The following is a 23767-nucleotide window of genomic DNA, read 5'->3' as shown; positions in this document are numbered from 1 at the left end:
GTGTGGAACTGGAGGAGCACAGCGGGCCAGGCAGCATCAGAGGAGCAGGAAAGTTGACGTTTCATGCTGGAAATGGCCCCATTTCTGAAGAAGAGTCCCGACCCGCAATGTCAACTTTACTGCTCCTCCGACGCTGCCTGGTCTGCTGTGCTTCTCCAGTTCCACACTGTGTTATCTCTGACTCGGCAGTTTCTACTATCTCTGAGTTAGTTCTAACCCCACTGCGAAGCCTCTTCTAGGGATGCCTACCTTGAAGAAGTTATCCTCCTCCCTCTGGAAAGACCTCAGTGGATCTCTCTCCCACTGCAACCCTCTGGTAATCTCTAGAAGTGCTCGACCATATACTGAAGCAAACCAAATACTACAGCCACATTGCCTTTCTCAGTACCTGCCTACGGAACTGGTGGTAGGGGGCCAGCTATTCACAATACATATTGATAATTTAGTCGAGGGAACTGAATACAATATCTCCAAGTTTGCAGACAACACAAAGCTGTGTGTAAGAGTGAACTGTAAGGAGGATGCAGAAATGCTTCAATGTGATATGAACAAATTGAGTGATTGGGTAAATGCATCACAGATGAAATATAATGTGGGTATATGTGAGGTGATCCACTTTGGTAGCAAAAATAGGAAGGCATTTTATTATCCAAATGGCAATAGATTGGAAAAAGGAGAGGTTCCGTCACAATACACAAAGGTGTCCTCATACATCAATTACTGAAAGTTAGCATGCAGTGAACAAGGCAAATGGTATGTTAGCTTTCATTGTGAGAGGATTCAAGTATAGGTGCAGGGATGCCTTGCTGCAAATATACAGGGCCCTGTTGAGACCACACCAGGAGTATTGTGAGATAACAAGGTGTAGAGCTGGATGAATACAGCAGGCCAAGCAGCATCTTAGGAACAGGAAGTTTTTTGATTTCCTAGAACAAGAGGTCATAGTTTTACGATAAAGAGTAGCAGGTTCAAAATGAAGATGAGTAATTACTTCTCTCAAAGGGTTATGAATTTGTGGAATTCACTGCCCCCAAGTGCAGTGGATGCTGGCACATTGATTACATTTAAGGAAGAGATAGACATTTTAATTAGTCATTGGTTGAAGGGTTATGGAGAGTGAGCAGGAAAGTGGAATTGTGGCCAAAATGAGATTAACCATGATAATGTCAAATGGTGGTGCAGGCTCGAAGGGCTGAATTGCCTTTTGCTGCTCCGCATTCTTATTGTTCTCTGTTCTCTTTATCAGAGGAAAGAATGCTCTAGCTACGCAGAGAGTGCAATGAATGTTAACCAGACTGATTCCTGGGTTGCCGTGACTGACATATGAAGAGAGATTGGATTGGTTCGGAGTATATTCACTGGAATTTAGAAGTGTCTCATGGAAACCTATGAAATTCTAACAGGACTAGAGGAGATTCTAGAACCAGGGGTCACAACTTAAGGATATGGGATAGAGTGTTTAGGACTGAGATGAGAAATTTCTTTATGCAAAGCATGGTGAACCTGTGAAATTCTCTGCTACAAAAAGTGGTTCAGGCCGGAACATTGTATGTTTTCAAACAAAGGAGTTAAATATAGTTCTTAGGGCTGAAGGGATCAAAATGTATGGAGAAAAAATGGGATACTGAGTTGGATGATCAGCCGTGACCATATTGAATGGCGAAGTAGACTCAAAGGGCCAAATGGTCAACTCTAACTTCTGTTTTCTACATAAGAAAAATGGAGGACAGATGTCATGCAGTCCGGTTCCAAAGTAGCGGAATTCAATATTGAGTCCTAGATGCTATAAAGCACCCAAGTGTAAAATCATGCGTTGATCCCTGAGCTTGGGTTGCATGTTACTGGCATTTGGCAGAGGCCCAGGACAGAAATGTTAGCATGACAGCAAGGTGGTTTATTCTAATGGCAAGCTACTGCAAAGTTAGGGTCATTCCTACAAATAGAGCAGAAGCGTTCTGCAACGTGGTTACATAGTCTATATTTGGCCTTGCCAGTGTAAAGGACATCACGTTGTGAGCAGCAAATATAGTAGACTAGATTAAAAGAAGCACAAGTAAAATGCTGCTTTGCTTAGAAGGTATTTTTGGAGTCTTAGAAAGTGAGGAGAGTGGAGGTGAAAGAACAAGCATTACAACTTCGGTGATTGTCTGCAGAATGCTGACAGTGGAGAGGAGGAGAAAGTGTATTTGGTGGTGGCATCCTGTGGTTGCAGAAACGGCGGAGGATGATCTTTTCCATGTGAAGACCGGTGTGTTGTCAAAGGAGGACAAGGGAATCCTATCATTCTGGGAAGGAGGGAGAAGATGACGAGTGCATGGGTGCAGGAGTTGGATTGGACATGTCTGAGGCATCCCAGTGAAGATTGGCATAATCAGAACAGACGTGACCAAGGTGGAGGAAGTTAGGAGAATGAAATGGAATTCGTGCAGGAAGTAGTGTGAGGAAGTGTAGTTTTTTGTTTGTTTTCCTTTATTCATCCTCACGATGAGGGCATTGCTGGCCAGGCAGCATTTATTGCCCATCCCTAATTGCCCAGAGGGCAGTTCAGAGTCAACCACATTGTTTTAGGTCTGGAGTCACATGTAGGCCAGACCGGGTAAGGATGGCAGATTTCCTTCCCTATAGGACATTAGTGACACAATCGACAATGGTCAACATTACACTCTTGGGTCCAGATATTTATTGGATTCAAATTCCACTGTCTGCTGTGGCGGGATTCGAACCTGGGTCCCCAGAACATCACCCAGGTCCCTGGGTTAACGGTACAGCAATAATACCACTAGGCTGTTGCCCCCTGGCTCCCTCCCACCCTCTCACAAGGTTACTGTGGGAGTCTGTGGGTATGTAACTATATTGGTGGACAGTCTATCCGCATAAATGAAAACATTGAACTGGACTGGTTGAGGGTGAGAGAAGGATAGAAATTGGATGCAAAAACAGATGATTTTTCCAATGCAGTCAAGAACAGGAGACGGTACCAAAGACGACAAGAGAGAGAATTATGGTAGGCACCCAAGCACGATTGGAACAAAGAATGTTTCACGTTCCTCACAAAGAGACAAGTATTGCTGGGACCCATGAGGTACCCATGGTGATACTTTTGATTCGTTCCAGTCCTACATGAGCCCCCACTAACAGTTCTTTTTTCCAATATGTCAGTTATGTCTTCAGTACGATTTCCTGCTCTTATCAGGAATCGGAAAAATTAATCAGTTTTGCTTCCAGTTTCTAATCTTCTCTCAATTTTGCCTGATCAATCTTTGATCTTTCTCTTCCCTTCTTTGATTTCACTCATTCCATTTGTAAGGACAGACTGTACACATGAATCTATCACAAACCCATCACTTCCCACAGTACGCCAACCACACGTCCTCACACCAGGACTCTGTTCCATTCTCCTAGCTTCTCCATGTCCATGGCATCTATTCTGATGATGACACCTTCCAGAAGGGTACTATGACAATGACATCCTTTACCCCAATCTGAGGACCCTGACATCTCTGCCCGCCCCCCACCACAAAAAAAAGTGGTAAGTGCATGGTTGACAAATTTGTTGACAGCACAAAGGTAGGTAGGAAATTGCGTTGAGGAAAGGTCAAAAAGATAAAGGTAGTGGGAAATGGAGTATAATGTAGGCAAGTGTAAAAATGTCCATTTTGGCAGGCAGAATAAAAAGCATGTTATCTAAATAGTTAGTTAAACGTTAGTAAAAGTTAGCATACAAGTATAGCATTTTATTAGGAAAGCTAATATCATTTATCTGTTCGAAAGGAGGTGAATAATACCAGTTGCAAATGCAGTTTTATAGGATAAGTTTATCAATTTTCTTGACTTCCTAATCAAACTCTTTCTCATAATACAGTAATAATATTAAAAATACTAGAAATACTCAGCTGAACTAGCAGCACTTCTGAGGAAGGGTCACCGGACCCAAAACGTTAACTCTGTTTTCTCCTTCACAGATGCTGCCAGACCTGCTGAGCTTTTCCAGCAACTTTGCTTTTGTTCCTGACTTACAGCATCCACAGTTCTTTTGGTTTTTATCATTTATCTGTTATCAGTTATCACGAGAATTGTATAGAAAAGTAGCAAGGTTAAGGTTTAGTTATACAGGGCACTAATCGGACCACATCTGGAATGCTGGAATACTGTGCACAGTATTGGTCACCCTATTTAAGGAAGGATATAAATGTTGTGGAGGCAATTAAGAGTAGGTCTACCTGGAATGAATGGGTTGACTAATGAGGAAAGATTGGACAGGCTCGGCTTGGAGCTTAGAACAGTAAGAGGCAACTTGATTGAAACATGTAAAATCCTGGGGTGTCTTGGCAGGTTGGATGACAAGAGGATGTATCCTGTATGGGAGAATCTAGAATTTGGGTTCACTGTTTAAATATCAGAGGTCATCTATTTAAAACGGAGATTAGGCAAAAAAATGTTCTGAGGTTTGTGAGTCTTTGAAACTCTCATCCTGAAAATCTAATGGAAACAGAATAGGAAACAAATGGAAACAGTCCCAAAATACTGTTAAGGCAGAGGTAGATAGATTCTTGTTAAGTTAGGGGTGAATGGTTATCAGGGGTAGGCACAAATGTGGATTTGAGGTTAAAATCTATTTAGCTATGATATCATTGAGGCCTGGAGCAGGCCCAAGGGGATTAATGACCTATTAGTCCCACTCCTGATTCATGAGTTCTCATTGAATCTTGATCCCTGGATCTATTGTGCTGCCTTGGAAAGTCACTGACTGAACTGCTTTGGTAAAATACTTTGTTATTTCTGCAGGATTGAATGTAGAATATATTTTGTATATTAAGTAATCCTGTTGTCTCCACCCCTCTCCCCAAAAAAAGGTTGTGCCAAGTGATGTATCCTAATCACCACCTTCAATGGCTCCCATTGTACTCTAGCCTTTGTTCTATGTCTTTTAATGTGAATTAACACTGATATATTTCCTTGACAATTTTAGGTCCGTTACTTCAGCACTACAGTGGTCAAGCCAGTGAGCAAACTGGTCATGGTATGTAATTAGCTGCATTTTAAAGCTTTATGGTTTATCTTTTAACTTTGATAATACCAGTTGCAAATGCAGTTTTATTATAAGTTTATCAATTTTCTTGACTTCCTAATCAAACTCTTTCTCATAATACAGTAATAATATTAAAAATACTGGAAACACTTAGATGAACTAGCAGCACTTCTGAAGGGATATAGTGTTAGTGTTTGAATGCATCATGAACTGTTTTGTAATTTAATCACTCCTGCTTTCAACTCCATCACAGGCTTTCCCTTTTGTTCTTTTTTGCATGTTACACCCTGTTCGAATTCCACTTCAAACTTATTACATGTCCCAGTTCTCATGAAGGGTCATTGACCTGAAATATCAACTGTTTATGCATAGATACTGTCAGATTTGTTGAATCTTTCTAGAGATAAAATTCTGTTTGTCTACCCAAATTTTATTTTATCAATACCTCCAAACCCATGTTTTACCCAATGAACCTTCTCTGCATTGCCTCCAATTCCAGTATACATTTCCTTAGACAAAGGAACCAAAACTGTTCAGTTAGGTACAGTCTACCGCGTGTCTTGTGTGGTTTCAGCAAGATCTCAGTATTTTTATACTCCGTTTCCTTTGAAATTAAAGCCAATATTCTATTTGCCTTCCCTATAACCTGTTGAACTTTTACACTAGCTTTTAGTGATTTGTGCATACGGGCCTCAAATCCATCTGTCCTGCCGTTTTCTGCAGTGTTTTTCCCTTTAAATAATATTTTGCCCTTCCATTTTTCTCGCTAAAGTGTATAACCTCACATATTCCATCTGTCAGGTTTGTGCCTACTCACTTATTAACTTGTCTATATCCCTCTGCAGACTCTGTGTTATCTTAAGCACTTGCTTCTGCACCTATTTTATGCCATCTGTAGGTTTTGCTATAACTACATTCAAGTCCCTCATCCAAGTCAAGGCGTGCATTGGGATCGTGCAGAAGTCCTGATGCACTGATCTCCACAGGAATTGCCCAGGAAATTTGAGATTCCAACTGGCAATTCTCCTTGGTAGGGCTGAGAATTCAGATAGTTTCCTTACCTGGATAATTACCCAAGAAATGTAATACAGAAAAATCCTACCCCCTGGATCCCTACTCAACTGATCCACCAATCACTCTCACTGACATATCCACCATTCTGTCCATTCACCAACAGTCACACTGGATGTTTAAATTTGCCTAATGCCAGCTGTAAAAAGTGCCATGGCTTCTGTTCGTCTGATGCTACAGCAGTTTGATTGTACTATTCGATGGATGCTGTTTTCCATGTTTCTAAAGAAACCAAACTTGAGCAACCTGGTCAAAAACACAGAACCACGACAGGGTGAACAAAGTTAGGCTGGAGCAGCATTTCAATAATTGCTGTTTTACACAAGGATCCAGGCCAATATGAGTTGATGAGTTGTAACTATTGCCGGGACAGTTTGTACCACATCAGATTCATTAACATGAATTAAGTTACTGTAGCATACAGATTCTACAACAAAAACCTTACCAGACAACTTCACTGTATATTGTGTATATTTAATTTTCATACATTATTTGCTGCATTGAGACCTGGTGTGTATTTACTTACTCCTAGCCACCTATTCAAGTTTATGGAGTCGAGGGTAGATATGCCACAGCTTTGTACTCTGCTGCCAGCAAGCAGAAGAAACTGGACCAAGTGGAACAGGAGCTAAACAAGATTGTTGTAAGTGAACAATTCTTTACCCACTTTACATAAAAGAAAGAAAGATACATTTAAAGTTGTAGAACCTCCCACGTTAGGTTTAGAATTTTAATAGTAATTATAAAGTCGGTATTAGAATAAAATAGTATTGTATGAGTGGTAGGAATTCCTGATCTCTGCTGCTTGAGAAGGTAGCATCATTGATAAAAAGTAGTATGTTTTTCCATGATTAAAAAATTCACATTAATAGATCACCTCAGGTGCCTCCATCAAGTAACATCTGCTTGAAATGGTATCGATAAAAACCTCACGCTGGACACTTGTTTGTACATTTAGCTGATAATGCTACTTAAGGATATATACAAAAGAAGCGATAAAATATCTTGAAAGATAGGCCTTTTATCAAATGGCCAAGTAAAATTCAGTAACATAAATTGAAAGCTCACATTTTTAAAAGCTGTGCCAACTGTTTTTTAGTCTTACTTTGAGACTTGTGAATAGTGTGGTGCAATAGCTGGTCAGGTGATGGTTGAAATTCAGTGCAGCAAAATGGGTTGATAAATTTTGGTTGGAAAATTGAGGAGAGACAGTGCAGGCTAAAGCGTACTATTTTAAAAGGGATGCTAGAACAGAGACCTGAGGTTTTGTGCATAAATCTTTGACAATGAGGGGACAAGTTAACAAAGCATTTAATATTGTATATGCTTTCCTGGGTTTTGTAAATAGAGTGTAAAGATGAGGAAGTTATAATAAATGTATAAATATTGGTTCATCCCCAGCTTGCATGTCCACATTCTGAATAAAGAGGAAAGATGTTAAAACTTTGGGGGTACGGCTGTTCCAACCAAGTCTGAAAGATTGAATAAATTTTTCTCTTATTCACTGCTGAGATTGGATTTATAGTAGTTGGATTTATTTTCTAAAGATCTGCTTTTTCTTTCAATTTAATATGTGTTCGATCATGGGAAAAAAAGCCAGACCTATCTCGAGTTAACAAAATTATGGATTTAGGTTGTTGTATCGTAAAATAATTCAAGTATAAATTTTCTAAAATGTAAAATCTGTCCCAAATGCCATGACGTGACAAATACTTGCATGAAAAATAGAACGTGTTGTAAGACAGAAGCGGCTGAGTTGGAAAAATGTTGAAATTGGTAATTAAAGTCCGTGTTCCAGTGTTCCTTGGGTGATCTTGAAGTCACTGTTCACTCCATGATTAGGATTTGGAATGCACAGCCAGCTAGGGTACAGATTCAGTAGTATTCTTCAAAGGGAACTGAATAATTTCTTGAAGGAGTAATGGAGTCCTTCAATGCAAAGAAAGCAGTAAAGTGGGACGAATTGGATTGTTGTTCTAACAACCTGCCAAATGGTCTCCTTTGCTTTACTACTTAATAATTCTATCCACACGTATCCTGAAGCCTTGAGAAGTGAAACAACTGACCGAAGTTACTTGTTTTCTGGAAGCAGTTTCTGTTAAACTGAAATCCATTATTTCTGGAGTGAGTGCAATGGCACTTGTGGTTCCTTTTTTTATAATCTATATTTGTGATATATCAAACATGTAACAGAAAGGGAGTCGAAGCTTGAAAGAGAGCTTTATCCTGCAGGTCTCGACGTTATTCCTCTCTGTAATAAATAGACAAGTTGATAGTCATTGCTTTTCACAAAGAGGACTTTTAGTCATGGGATAGCTGGTTATTGACACATAATGGGGACAGTCTATGTTAACAAAGCATTTTGAGTCAAAGCTATCAAGACGCCATTAAAGCAGATAGGGCCTTCTTCAGCACCCTTTTGTATTAAGGGATTGGTAGGTTTCCTTTGTCTCTAACAATTGCTGCAGATGGGATGTTGCTTATTGTCCTTGGGTTTTTCCCCTAAACAGTTCAAATATTGGCAAGTGTGAAATTCAAGGGGGCTGCCTAGACATATCCACTGTAAATCCAATCAGATGTTTTTAGAAATGGAGTATCTATGTTCAATACAAATATGGCACTGTGATCCACCTGTGTATGCACAGTTGCACCCATGATGTCACATCATTCCTATTTTCTCCAAAATAAGCTTTTAACTCATTAATCTCATTTCAGTGAGAAGCAAGGTAAACTGTCTATGTATACATTATCTGCCAGAAACACAGAGGTAACTCAATAAGAAAGCAGATAAATGTTGGTCTTGCAAAACCATATTCACAAATAATCAGTACTATGATCAGGGTTCCCAGCTTTTTTATGTTGCTTTTTTCAGCATGTAACAGAGACTAGAGACCTCAGTTCTGCCTTTGCACAAACAGCAACAAGTTTTTACACCATTATTAACACTGAAACCATCACAAGGAACTTCAACAGAGGTGTAATAGAAAGTATTTGAACGTCGAGCCAAAGAAGGAGCCATTGCATATTTGTGATGTTGGCTCAACCTAGAGGAGGTGTTGGCCAGAAGTGAGCCACTTGAGAAACTTTGCCATTATCGTAGGTTAAGTGACTTGTGCAGACCTTTTTAAATTAGTTGTTTTCCTTCAAATGAAAGTCCTAGATATCAGATCAATTGACAGAATTAAAGATTAACTTTGTACGCACACATGAGTTTGCTATGTCAACATGTCCATTCTACAAAAAGCATAACATTCAGAAATTAGAGCAGTTGCTGATTTGAAAGTCGTAGTAGGAGATTCCTTCTGCTAGTTGTGTTGGTTCATTTGTGAAGAGGTGCTTTGTTACCTTGCACATATTTTTTCATTCCAGAGAGCTGAAGTGAGGGTCCTGGCCTTAAATTGAGCATGGGGGCTTGACTCCCAAGTGTTATCTATCACGGATGCAAAATTTAATATTAAATATGCCCTCCTTGATTGGCTTTGCTTCAACATACGTTCTTTGTACCAACTGTTTCCTTGTCATGGTTGAAGATAAGCACTCTATATTTTGGATATTTGCCAGTAGTTGGATTTATTTAGAAGTGTTTGCAGATACTACTTCTTTTAACCCAAATATACCCAGAACCCTAGTGTTGACTTTGAAATTAACTGCAGTCCTTTATAATTTGACACAGTAATATTGTATATTGCAACGAAAGAGACATAAATTAATATTTTGCCATGTGTGCTTCTGTTTCTTGGAATGCTATCTTCAAAGAACAGCTTCTTATTTGCTACACTTGGACTTGTTAACAGTTTCATCTCCTCTCTGTTTATGTTCCAGTCATTAATGAAAGATCCCAAGTTTTATGGAGTGGTCACCAATCCTCACATTAAGCGCAATATCAAGCAAAAAACTGTGAATGATGTCCTGTCAAAACAGAAAGTTTCCCCAATCATGCTTAACTTCATCAGTAAGTGATTGTGTTACCTCCACACTAATTTTGTACTTGACAGTATTTTCATTAATCACACAACATTGCAAAACATAATATTTAAATAAACCATACAATTTAGTAACCTAATCAAATTTTCAGGAATTTTAATGTCAAAGAATTGAAAATGGCATGTCTATCTAAAATAAGTGCTGTTACTTAGTTAGCAAATTATATTTAGACCTTGGTGGGCAAATATCCTGATAGGCCAAAAATGGACACTGGGTACTGGTTACTCTAGTTATATGTAAACTGAAGACATTTACCTCATCCCAACCCCCACTATATCAGCTGCTACTAAAGGAACAAACTCAAAGCGGTACAGTCCATGTATAATATTATCAATTCTTGGCTAGTATGTGGAAAAGAAATGCCTTCCAGAGAAAATAATCAGAACAAATCCTGATATCTCATTAGTTTTCAGTTGGGCTAAAAGGTACTTTTTTTAAGCTTATATGAAGTTCTACACATAAAAGCAGGGTTATCTTCCAGCTATCTGATAGATGAACAGAGTCAGATGTTTCAGTACGAAAGGAGAGTGATTTGCTGTTGTATTCAGGCTCTACAACAATTCAAATTGCATTGTTGTGTCACCTTCCTGTATCTATCATCATCCTCTGCTTCAAATATTTATCCAGTTTTCTCTTGGAAATACAGTACTCCTCATGGTTTTCTTAGAATGATAAATCATATAGTCCAGAAGATACTATCAGGCTCATTGAGTCTAAATTGCCAAAAAATGCACTACCACCTAAACTGTTCTCACATTCCCCCACCAAGCACATAGTCTTGAATGTTTTTGAAGTTGTAAATTTACTCAGCTCAACTACACTGCCAGACAGTGCAGTCTAGACCCCCACCTCCCTCTGAGGGAAAATATTTTTCTCCAAAACTCCTGCCTTTCACTTTAAAGAAGTACGCCCCTTTGTTCTTGATCCTTCAATTAAGGGGAATAGCTGCTTTCTATCCACCCTTTCCATGCCCCTCATCATGTTATACACCTCTATCAGGTCCCCCCTCAATCTTCTCTGTTCCAAAGAAAATAACTCAAGCTTATACAGCCTCTCTTTGTGGCTGAAATGTTCCATTCCAGACAACATCCTGGGAATCTCTTCTGCACCTCCACCAGCGCAATCAAATCCTTCTTACAGTGTGGTGGCCAGAACTGCAACAATACTAGGCTGTGACCTAACCAAAGTTCTGTACTGCTCCAGTATTACTTCCCTATTCTATCTGTGCCTCCACTGATAAAGGCAAGTGTTTCATATACCATTTTAATTATCCTACTAATCTATCCAGCCACCAGTATCCACATTTGAGTATGAGTACTAGTATCCTCACTTTCACCATTTGCCACCTTTATAAAAATTCAAGCACCAAGCAAATAATTTTAAATAGTTCTAAGGATTGAAATGAGTACTGTTGCTTTATTTGATTGATTAAATGCAAAATAGAGTAACAGTGTAAATTTCACTAATTATGCTTCAATCTCACATAAGGCCAAACGACATTTTCCTGGTCTTACATGACACCAGATGGGCTGCAACAGTTCAAGATGGAAGCTAATCAAAACCTCAGGGGCAACTAGAGTTGTACATCAAATGCTGCCTTTGACACCCACAAAAGAACAACAAAAATATGAAACTGCAATATTTTGTGCCTTCGTTCAGAAGGCAGTATTTCTGTAATGATTTTCAATACTTTGTAAATTACCTAGCCGGGAATGCTTGAGATCAACTATAAATATGTAAACTGAAAAATAGAGTCATAAGTCATACAGTCCTACAGCATGGAGACAGGCCTTTTGGCCCAAACTGGTCCGTGTCGACCAAAATGTCCACCCACACTAACCATATTTCCCTGCACTCGGCCCATATCCTTCTAAACCTTTCCTATCCATGTATTTGTCCAAATGCCTTTTAAGTATTGTTAATATACCTGCCTCAACCACTTCCAGTGGCAGCTTATTCCTTATGTGTACCACCCTCTGTGTAAAAAAAAAAAAAAAAAAGTTGCCCCTGAGGTTCCCATGTATTCTTTCCCCTCTTACCATAAACTGATGCCCTCTAGTCCTCGATTCCCCAATCCTGGGAAAAAGACTGAGTGCATTCACCCTATCCGTGCTTCTCATAATCTTGTACACTTCTATAAGATCCCCCCTCAGTCGCCTACACTCTAAAGAAAAAAGTCCTAGCTTGTCCAACCTCTTCCTGTAACTCAGTCCCTTGAGTCCTGGCAACATGCTTGTAAATTTCTTCTGCACTCTTTCCAGTTTAATAACATCCTTTCTATAGCAAGGTGACCAGAACTGAACACAATACTGCAAGTGCGGCCTCACCAATGCCATGTACAACTGCAGCATAACTTCCCAACTTCTATACTCTGTACCCTGACTGATGAAGGGCAATGTGCCAAAAGCCGCCTTCACTGCCCTGTCTACCTGTGACTCCACTTTCAGAGAACTGTGTACTTGAACTCCAAGGTCCCTCTCTTCCACTGCACTCTTTAAGGCACTACCATTCACTAGGAAACTCTTAACCTGGATTTGACTTTCCAAAATGCAATACCTCACGCTTATCTATATTAAACTCCATTTGCCATTTCTCGGCTGCAATTTCTGATAACCTTCCTCATTGTCCATGATACAGCCTATTTTAGTGTCATCCGCAAACTTACTAATCATGCCTTGTACATTCTCATCCAAATCATCAATATAGACAACAAACAACAATGGGCCCAGCACCGATCCCTGAGGCACACTACAAGTCACAGGCCCGCAGTCAGACAAGCATCCTTTCAGTATTACCCTCTGCTTCCTACCATCGAGTCAATGGTGTATTCAATTTGCCAGCTCTCCCTGGATTCCATGTGATCTAACCTTCCAGAGCAGCCTACCATGTGGAACCTTATCAAAGGCCTCACTGAAATTCAAGTAGACTGCGTGTATTGCCCTGCCCTCGTCAACCCTCCTGGTCACTTCATCAAAGAACTCTAACAAATTTGTGAAGCATGATCTCCCACGCACAAAGCCACGCTGACCACTCCTAAGCAAACCCTGTCTTTTCAAATGCATGTATATCTTATCCCTCAAGTAACTTACCTACCACAGATGTTAAGCTTACTGATCTACTATTCCCAGGTTTTTCTTTGCAGCCCTTCTTGAATCAGGGCACAACATTCAATACCCTCCAGTCTTTCGGGACTTCACCCATGGCTAATGATGATGCAAATATATCAGCCAGGGCCCCCACAATTTCTTCCCTAGCCTCTTGCAGGGTTCTTGGATATATCTGGTCAGGACCAGGAGATTTATCCACCTTCGTACGTTCTAATACTTCCAACACCTCCTGTACTGTGATATGTACTGTCCCCAAGATATCGCCACAAACTTCCCCAAGTTCCTAAGTCATCTTGTTTTCTCCACGGTAAACACAGGAGAAGTATTCATTGAAGATCTCGCCCATCTCATGTGGTTCCACACATTGGAGGGGCGGTGTGGACTTGTTGGGCCGAATGGCCTGTTTCCACACTGTAGGGAATTCTGTGATATTCTGTGATACATGCCCACTTTGGTCCTTGAGGGTCCTATTCTCTCTCAAGTTATTCTTTTTCCTTTAACATACTTAAAGAATCTCTTTGGATTCACCCTAATCTTTTCAGCAAAGCTATCTCAGCAACTTTGTTTTTGTTCCTGATTCACAGCATCTGCAGTGCTTTCGGTTTTTAAAGCTATCTCATGCCCCCTTTTCGCCCTCCCGATTTCCTCCTTCAGTAAACTCCTGTATCCCCTATATACTTCCAGGGATTCCCTTGATCCCAGCTGCCTGCTCCTGAGCTGTGCCACCTTTTTTTTCTGTTCAAAGCCTCAATATCTCAATATCTTGTCATCCAGGGTTCCCAACACCTGCCAACCTTGCCCTTCACCCTCAAAGGCCTCCCATTTGCCAGAGGTCCCTTTGCCTGCAAACAATCTACTCCAATCAATCCCTGCAAGCTCCTGTCTAAATCCATCAAAATTTGCCTTGCCCCAACTGATAAATTGAACCTGTGGACCAGTTTTGTCTTTTTCCATAACAATTTTAAAATAAATAGAACTATGGTCATTGGTCCCAAAGTGCTCCCCCACTGTCACCTCAGTCACCTCTCCTGCCTTATTTCCCAAGAGTAGGTCAAGTTTTGCCCCTTCCCAAGTAGGACCCTCTATATACTGCTTAAGGAAACTTTCCTGAACCCATTTAACAAATTCCACCCCATCTAAGCCTTTAACACTATGGCAGTCCCAGTCTATGTTAGGAGAATTAAAATGCCCCACTGTGACAACCCTATTGCTCCTGCAAGTCTCTCCAATCTCCCTGCATATTTGTTCCTCTAATTCCCATTGACTATTTGGGGACCTATAGTACAATCCCAATAATGTCACCATCCCCTTCTTATTTCTTAGCTCCACCTACAAAGCCTCACTGGATAATCCCTCAGTTATTTCATCTGACTGCTGCGATACTCCCCTTAATCAAAAATGCAACCCCCCCCAAACTTTCCTCCATCTCTGTCCCACCTAAAGCACCTGTACCCGGCACATTAAGCTGCAACTCCTGTCACTCCCTTAACCATGTTTCTGTAATGCCTATGTCCCACGTACCTATCCACGCCCTCAGTTCATTGGCCTCATCTGTCAGTTCTCTTGCATTGAAGTAGATGCAGTTTAATCCAACAAGCCTTCCTTGCTCCCTGTCCTGTTCCATCCTGACCCATCTCTTCACCTTGGGATTTCTGATTACTGTATCTCCTTCCAGCCTCGCACTTGCCTCCCTGTTGTTTAGGATCCCATCCCCCCCGCCAGTCTAGTTTAAACCCTTCCTTGCAGCACTAGCAAATCTGCTCACCAGGATATTGGTCCCCTTCCAGTTCAGGTGCAACCCGTTCCTCTTGAACAGGTCATCTCTGCCCCAGAAAAGATCCCAATGATCCAGGAATCTGAATTCCTGTCCCCTGCACCCATTCTTTAGCTGTGCATCCATCTACCATATCCTCCTCCTCTTAACCTCACTAGCACATGGCACTGGAAATAATCCGGAGATTACCATCTTTTGAAGTCCTGGTTTTTAACCTTTTTTTTCTTAGCTCTCTATAATCAATCTGCACACAATGAATTCAGGCTGCTCACGCTCCCCCTTGCAGCCGCTCCGAGATATCCCAGACCCTGGCACCTGGGAAGCAACACACCATACTGGATTCCTGTTGGTGGCCACAGAATCTCCCTGTCTGTCCCCCTAACTATTGAATCTCCTATCACTAAGGTCCTGTTTACTTTTACCCTTTCCTGCTATATCCCAGAGCCAAAAACAAAATCAAAGTTGCTGGAAACCAAAAGAACTGCGGATGTTTTTGTTCCTGATTTACAGCATCCGCGGTTCTTTTGGTTTTTATTTAGTATCCCAGAGCCAGTTGTAGTGCCACCGACCTGGCTAATGGTGCTTTCCCCTGAATGGTCGTCCCCACAGCCCCCCACCCCCCTCTCACAGTATCCAAAATGGTATACTCGTTTTCGAGGGGAATGGTCACAGGGGATTCCTGCACACTCTGCCTACTCCCTGGTGGTCACGCAGCTACTCTCTGCCTGCACTTTAGGTGTGACTACCTCACTACAGCTCTTATCAGCAGATACAAATATTTGTGCAAAGCATAAAATAGTTATAAAACATTACAGAGTGGTGATTATTTTTTATAAATAATCTTCACTGATCTAAATACCATATCTCTCATATTTTCAGTCTCAAAGTACTGACTAAAATGATGCCATGCATTGTCTCAGTCTGTTCAAAAGATTTCAGGACAATTGGTGTTTCAGAAATATGTATTTTAGACTGGAGAGTTTACATTAATCGTATTGTATATATTATTGCTTGTAAAATCATTGCAAAAAGATGATAATTGTTATAGCATATGAGATTGAAATCCTCTTGCAGCCAATGAGCTTGGAACCAAATTCCAATATGAATTACTACCTCTGGACTAAAGCATATCTTTCTTTTAACCTTTTTCATTTTAGTTAAAAAGTGATGATAACTGGAATCCAGAGTAAGTATTAAGTTATGGTAATATAATTTTTTTTTCAGATCTGTTAGCTGAGAATGGACGGCTACGCCAGACTCCTGATGTTGCTTCTGCTTTTAGCAAGATCATGAGTGCACATCGCGGGGAGGTACTCTGCTCAGTGACTACTGCTCAGGTGAAATGAGTTATTTCGTGTAAAATTATATTGCTAAAGTGTGCTATAAATGGTGTGTTATAACTGTAGGTGTGCTTACAGCAGGTGGACTGCAATGGTTCAAGAAGGCAGGTCATGACCAACTTTTTAAGGCTAATTTGGGATGAGCAACAAAAGACATTCGCAACCCATGAAGAAATTTTTAAGAATCTTTAGCATTCATTGAGCAGTTTTTCTCATCCATGTTGAACACTATACAGGGATAAATTGCAAAATAAATGTTTTCTTGAAGAAACTAAAGGGGGAGGGCCAAGCCAGTTGAAAGCAGAGGATGAGGTCGGCCAGGAATTCATGATTAGATAATAAACAGCTTTGAGAAAGCTTCAGACAATGAAGAAAGGATAAAATAGCATAAGATGAAAATATAATGGATAGAAAGGTTGAAGGTGAAAGAGAGATCACCAAATGGTGATGCTTTCTCTTATATCCTAACACAGACTGAAAAGCAATCCCCATTATAAGATCAGTGCTTTTGTAAGACTTAATAGCCTCAAACAAGAGAAGGACCAAGGAAGTGCTTCAAAGATCCCGGAAGACTTGCCTCAAGAGATGCAACACACACATCAACACCTGGGAGACCCTTGCTTTGGAGGAACCTCCTGGATAAAGGGACACAATTCTTCAAGAACACCACTCAGCAAGAGGGAGGTACAGAAAAGAGAAAGGAACACCAGCAATTTTGAGACCAAGGACCGTTAAGACCTGCCGAATGTGTGGTTGGTGAGGCAGTTCTACGAACCGGTTCCTCAGCCACTCCAGAACCCTCAGAACCCATGACTAGTGACACAGAATTTAAGTGGGCAATCATACTAATAAGTAAGTGAGTGCCAATGATGAAGACTTTAAGTTGAACGGGAAAGCATATTCAGCATGAAAAAATCAAAAAAACACTGAACGCTTGGAACTGATTTTAGCAATACAGAAAATTTTTAAGATTAGAAATGATAATGAGGCCAGAAGTCCTGATAAGAGGAAGGGGAATTGAAAATAATGGCATGAAACTTCAGTGCTGCCGGCTAATGACTACATTTTGTTCTTTACACCTTCAACTATAATGAACCAACGAATTGTTTGTAGTTGGGGTGCCTCAGCCAAAAAATAACAAAGATAAATGGACTACTTACAAAAAAATACCTCATTTACCTCATCTGCTCATTGCAAAGACCAAGGGAAATTAAGTGTTAACAGGAAATGGCTGAGTTTTAACCCAGGTTGAGCAACTTGAGAGGGAAAAAAAAAACATTTACTGGGATGCTATGTGCATCAGCAAGATCTAGAGTAACAGTTTTGAATCTAGTTCTACGAGCACACTGAAATTAAATGAGGGGAGAAGCAGTCACTGACCCCAATCTAAGTAATGGAATTTCAAGAAATGAAACCCACTCTTGGGAGCTACAGACATGCCCAACCATTTGCTATGTTGAAAGCAGAAAGATTACTGAACTTAATAGTGAAGCTAGTTGAATTATGCAAAGAAGGGAAGCATATAAGGAATTGCAAGCCTAATAAGTGAATGTCTGTATTTATAACCAATGCCACTGGACATGAATTTGTAAAATTGCAGTGATGCTTTTAAATCCCAAACAGCAGGTGTTTTGAATCTGCCATATTGGCTTAGGATAACACCAAAAATACTGAGCCAATTGACACCATTCTGTGTCTAAGTGGAAGTAGCGATCACAGTGGTGTTAATTCAACAGACAGAGTGATAGCTATTCAACTGCTCAGCAAGAGGAATAGTGGAGTCATTGAAAATTCCAAAATTCTGGAGTGGCATAATGGCATTTCAGTTACAAGTGGTGTACCACAAGGATCTGTTCTGGGTCCTCTTCGATTTGTGATTTTTGTAAACGATTTGGATGCAGGAGTGGAAGGGTAGATTAGTAAGTTCGCAGACGATACGAAGGTGGATTGAGTTGTGGATAGTGCGGAGGGCTGTTGTAGGTTACAAAGGGACATTGATAGAATGCAGAGCTGGGCTGAGAAGTGGCAGATGGAGTTTAACCCTGAAAAGTGTGAGGTGATTCATTTTTGAAGGACAAACTTGAAAGCAGAATCCAGGGTTAACGGAAAGATTCTTGGCAGTGTGGAGGAGCAGAGGAATCTTGGGGTTCATGTCCACAGTTCGCTGAAAGCTGCCACCCAGGTGGATAGAGTTGTTAAGAAGGCGTATGGTGTGTTAGCTTTCATAGAGGGTTTGAGTTCAAGAGCCGTGAAGTTATGCTCCAGCTATACAAAAGCCTGGTTCAGCCGCATCTGGAGTATTGTGTCCAGTTTTGGTCGCCTCATTAAAGGAAAGATCTGGAAGCGTTGGAAAAGGTGCAGAGGAGATTTACCAGGATGTTGCCTGGAATGGAGGGAATGTCTTACGAGGAAAGGTTGAGAGAGCTAGGGCTTTTCTCTTTCGAACAACGAAGGATGAGAGGTGACTTGATAGAGGTGTACAAAATGATCAGAGGTATAGATAGAGTGGACAGCCAGAGACTTTTTCCTAGGGTAGAGGTAGCTATTACGAGGGGGCATAGTTTTAAAGTGAGTGGAGGTAGATATAGGGGAGACGTCAGAGGTAGGTTCTTTACTCAGAGAGTGGTAGGGGCATGCAATGCATTGCCAGAGAGGGTAGTGCAGTCGGCCTCATTAGGAGCATTTAAGCGGCTATTAGATAGGCATATGGATGATAGTATAAGTTAAGGATGGAGGTTAGATAGTCCTTAGGATTAGGGTAAAAGTTCGGCACAACATCGTGGGCCGAAGGGCATGTACTGTGCTGTGCTGTACTGTTCTGTGTTCTATGTTCTATAAGTAATGGTTGAAGTGCTAACGCCATTACCTACTGGGAATTTTCAACTGTAAACCAGAGTCCATGATATCAATGAATCCACAGTTCTAACAAGAGTATGCTGAGAGTCTACTTTTGCCCAGACAGAAAGGTATAGAAGAAATGGTAAACCTGTTTGATGCAACTGGGCATGTGCAGATGGATCACAGAATGCATTTGTAATGGCATTGTAATGTAATTTTGTAATCTTCTGCATTGGGCACATGCTTTGAATTTGAATTTATACTTTTATTTTGTTCATTTGGCAGCCCCTGGATGAAACAAATCTTTCAGAGCTAAAATCTGCTCTTAGTGGTTTTCTGAAAAAAAGTGAAACTCTGAAACTGGAGACCAAGGTAAGGTGAAGTGCAAACAATTGGCCAGAATTAACTGTGTTTCATTTTGCTAATGAGGCGAAAGCCAAGAGGTGACCTAATAGAGAACTTTGAGTTTATGAAGTGTTTGGAATCCTAAGTGATATGATAGCACTAATAAATTCATTCAGAAATTCAGGATAAACATCTTTCACCAGAAATTGATGAGGAGAATAGCATGTAAACATTTAAAGGAAATCTAAATAAGCAACTTGAATTTCAGGAAGGAATTGGATATCACACTTGGGGCTAAAGTGATCAAAGAGTATGGGGAAAAAGCAGGAACAGACTATTGAGTTGGATGACCAGCCATGATCATAATGAATGGGAGGCAATGGTCTAGTGGTAATATCACCAGAAAGTTGATCTAGAAACTCAGCAAATGTTCTGGGGACTTGGGTTTGAATGCCACCAAAGTTGATGGTGGAATTTGAATTCAATATAAAACAAATCTGGAACTAAGAACCTACAGATGACTATGAAACCATTGTCGGAAGAACCCATCTGGTTCATTAATGTGAAGGGAAGGAAATCTGCCATCCTCACCTGGTCTGGCCTACATGAGACACCAGAGCCACGGCAATGTGATTTCTCAACTGTCCTCTGAAATAGCCTAATAAGCCACTCAGTTGTATCGATTACTATGAAATCGCCACAATAAAATGAAACCAGATGGACCACCTGGCATCAGCCCTGCAAAGTCCTCCTTACTAACATCTAGGAACTAGTGCTAAGATTGGGAGAGCTGTCTCTCAGACTAATCAAAACAGCCTGACATAGTCATACTCATGGAATTGTACCTTACTATGTCCCAGACAGCACTATCCCCATCCCTGGATACGTCCTGTCCCACTGGCACAGTAGTATACAATCGGGGGGAGGATGTTGCCTTGGGAGTCCTTAACATTGACTCCAGACTTTGTGAAGTCTCATGGCATTAGGTTAAATATTGGCAAGGGAACCTCCTGCTGATTACCACATTGGGTCTTACCTCAGTTGCTGAATCAGTACTCCTTCATGTTGAACAAACAAAGCACTAAGGGTGACAAGGATGCAAAATTAACTCTTGAGTGGGGGATTTTAAAGTCCACCACTAAGAATGGCATGGCAGCAACGGTACTGATTGAGCTGGTCAGGTCCTAAAGGACATAACTGTGAGACTGGCTCTGCAGCAGGTGGTGCGGAAACAAACAAGAGTTGACCTCGTCCTTGTGCATCTGCAGTTGGCAAACTATCTCTCCGTGACAATATCGGTAAGAATGACAAATGCGTAGTCCTTGTAGAGATGAAGTCCATCCTCCATATTACGAACACTTTCCATCATGTGTGTGGCACTACATCACTGTGCTAAATGGGACAGACTTCGAACAAATCTAGCAACTTCACTGGGCATCCATGAGGTGCCGTGGGCTGTCAACAGCAGCAGAATCATACTCCAATACAACCTCCAATCTTATGGCCTGGCATATTTCCCACTCACCCATTACCATCAAGCCAGGGATCAATCCTGGTTCACTCTGGAGAGTGCAGTAGCAGCACCAGGCATACCTAAAATAGGTGTCGCCCTAGTGAATCTATCATACAGGACTACTTGTATGTCAAAGAGCGTAAGCAGCGGGCGATACATGATTTTAAGCTCTGCAGCCTTCCACATTCGGGTGTGAAAATGGTGGGCAATTGAACAAGTCATTGGAAGAGGAGGCTGCATAAATATCCCCAACTCAAACAGTGCAAATCAGTGCAAAAGATAAGGCTGAAGTATTTGCCGAGTGGATGATCTATCTTGACCTCTTTCACTGGTACCCAGCATCACAGATTCAGTCTTCAGCCAAGTCGACTCATTCTACGTGATATTAAGAAATGTTTGGAGGCACTGGATGCTGCAAAGGCTATGGCCCCTGACATAGTTATGGCAATGGTACTGGAGATTTGTGCTCTAGAACTTGCTGCAGTCCTAGTCAAGCTGTTCCAGTATAGCTGCAATACTGGCATCTACCTGACAATGTGGGAAATTGCCCAGATATGTCCTGTACACACACAGCAGGACAAATCTAACCCTGTCCAATTACCGCCACATTTGATAGTTAGCAAAGTGATGGAAAGTGTCATGAACGGTGCTAGCAAGCAGCACCATCTTAGCAATAACCTGAGCCCTGACTCTTGTTTATATATAAACAAGATTTACAAGTTATAAAAAATAAGTTTATTAGACCTCTTGCTGCAGTAAAACTTCAATGCCATATTGGCACTGTCGTGGGAAAGAGTAATTACAATGTGAAAAGTTTTCCTGAGTAAGTTGTATTATAAATATTAGCACAAATTTTTAGTGGGAAGACACAAAAGTTTATCAAATGGGCATGTACATAAACTTTTAAATTTAATATTGTAAATGTATTAACATGGATATTATTTATTATTTCTTTTGGGGTAAAAGCTAATTTTGATTGGATCCTAGCATCTTCTGGTTACTTTGTCCTTCATCCCTTACTATCATCACTCATGCCAGTTCAGATGGTATTCAATATCGAATATCTTTGTTTATATCTTAGGTCCATTTGCAACATGTTTGCTGTGCACCACTTTAAATCGCACAGGTGCATTTAAACGGTTTCAGTAGGATGTGGCCCTGGAGAGGGAGGAGTTTGGGATTTTGTTTCAAAAGTGCATGTGCCTTAATGAGCAGTGCACTATTTGCATATGAACACAGGTAGATTCTACGTGATCATGTAGTGTCTGGAATAGTGCACATGCATGTTTCTGGATTAGCAGGTCACAGCAAACACTGCTTAATTTTTCAGTCTTTCTCTTAAACCCTGATGTGATCATTTTGATAAACCTCTTTCACTCAAAAGAGGTACAAGAAGTAGTGAGCAAGGAGAAAAAGTAGCACAATAAATTTGAAAAATCAAAAGGGAGCAATTCCAGAATGATGAAATGTTCAAGCCACATTTGTACTTTTTTTCTTTTTTCATCCATTTTACCTTGCCTTCCCTGAGGGTTGACCCACTGCTGAGGTACATTTCCATCTGTGGGGGTTGTGGGGGGTTGACGGTAATGTTAGCCTGACTCAAACTTCAACTTACCGGCTGAATAAATCAAAATTAATTTTGTTACTCGGATTATTGGCGATTCTGCTTACTTTTCCATGAGAACCAAAAATAATGGCGTGGGGCATCACAAGCTGTTCAACCGTAACAGCAGCCAAGTCTGTCATTATGTGCCTGCTGCTTATCTGCTCTTCAGACAAATATGCTTCCTGAAAGCAATCAAGCTCTGCTGATTTCCAAGTTTACACCACTCTGCCTCCCACCCTCCCCCTCTCCACCTTACCTCACCTCCATACTAAGCAAGTAGACTGCTGGTGTATCCAGTTAAACAATAGCTTTTACAAGCCCAGATACAATCCGCTAACTTAGCAAAAACTTGAAATCTTCCTTGTTTGTATGGCTTGCTGGTTAACTAGGTGAGTTATGAATAGAACCAAATTGTATACTTGCATCTTCTATTATCTGTGATTTTGAAACTACAGAAATGCATTCTTATTTCTACTTCATAAGAAAATAACTTTCTTTTAATTCTAGACTGATCCTTCAGTCCTGGGTGGAATGATTGTCAGCATTGGTGACAAGTACGTTGATATGTCCACAAAAAGTAAGATTCAGAAGCTCAGCAAACTAATAAATGAAGCTGTATAACAGCATCATCTAAACCTGAGTAACTTCCTTTGGATATTACTGTAAATCTGTCCAACCATACGTACAGTGATCACTGTCTGTGAGATTGACATTCATTAGTGTACTGAAGGTTTAATAAAATCTTCCTTTGAAATTACTTGTTACAACTGTTTAATATTCATAGTTAGGGAACTTTTATTTTGAAGTAAGTAATGACATTTATTTAATTGTTATCTAAACGTAATGGCACAAAAAATACTAGTGTGATGTATATCTCAGACACTTTTTTTTGTTTCTTACCTTGCCATTTAGGTCACATTTAAGCAGCAAAAACTACTGGAAATCAAATTAATAATGGCACAATGTTGCAATTTAGGGATTTCAGGAACAACAGGTGAAATTCAGGTCAAGTAATAATTACATTTTAAGAATGGAGGAAGAAACAGTCAATGAAAGAAGGAGAAGAGGTGAATTACAGAAATGAGTAAATAAGCTTGGAATAAAATTGAAAGAATGTCAAAAAGAAAAGAAAAAATCCTTCAGAAACAATATGATATATG

The 23767-nt window shown here is 40.5% G+C and overlaps 1 protein-coding gene across 1 annotated transcript in view; it reads left to right on the top strand.

The window, feature by feature from the left end:
* The window catches only part of atp5po (ATP synthase peripheral stalk subunit OSCP), a 26896-nt gene extending 3532 nt beyond the window's left edge, over positions 1 to 23364 (top strand). Inside the window, exons 2-7 of the mRNA XM_048602966.1 lie at positions 4970 to 5020; positions 6633 to 6743; positions 9923 to 10052; positions 16190 to 16302; positions 19429 to 19515; positions 23115 to 23364. Coding sequence (XP_048458923.1) covers positions 4970 to 5020; positions 6633 to 6743; positions 9923 to 10052; positions 16190 to 16302; positions 19429 to 19515; positions 23115 to 23228 — 606 coding nt within the window. The 3' untranslated portion in view covers positions 23229 to 23364. The remainder of the gene's footprint in view (positions 1 to 4969; positions 5021 to 6632; positions 6744 to 9922; positions 10053 to 16189; positions 16303 to 19428; positions 19516 to 23114) is intronic.
* The last annotated feature ends 403 nt before the right edge of the window (positions 23365 to 23767 follow it).

This window comes from Rhincodon typus, chromosome 11 (assembly GCF_021869965.1).
Source record: "Rhincodon typus isolate 14 chromosome 11, sRhiTyp1.1, whole genome shotgun sequence".
Classification (NCBI taxonomy): Eukaryota; Metazoa; Chordata; class Chondrichthyes; order Orectolobiformes; family Rhincodontidae; genus Rhincodon; species Rhincodon typus.
This window is presented reverse-complemented; position numbering and strand designations above follow the sequence as displayed.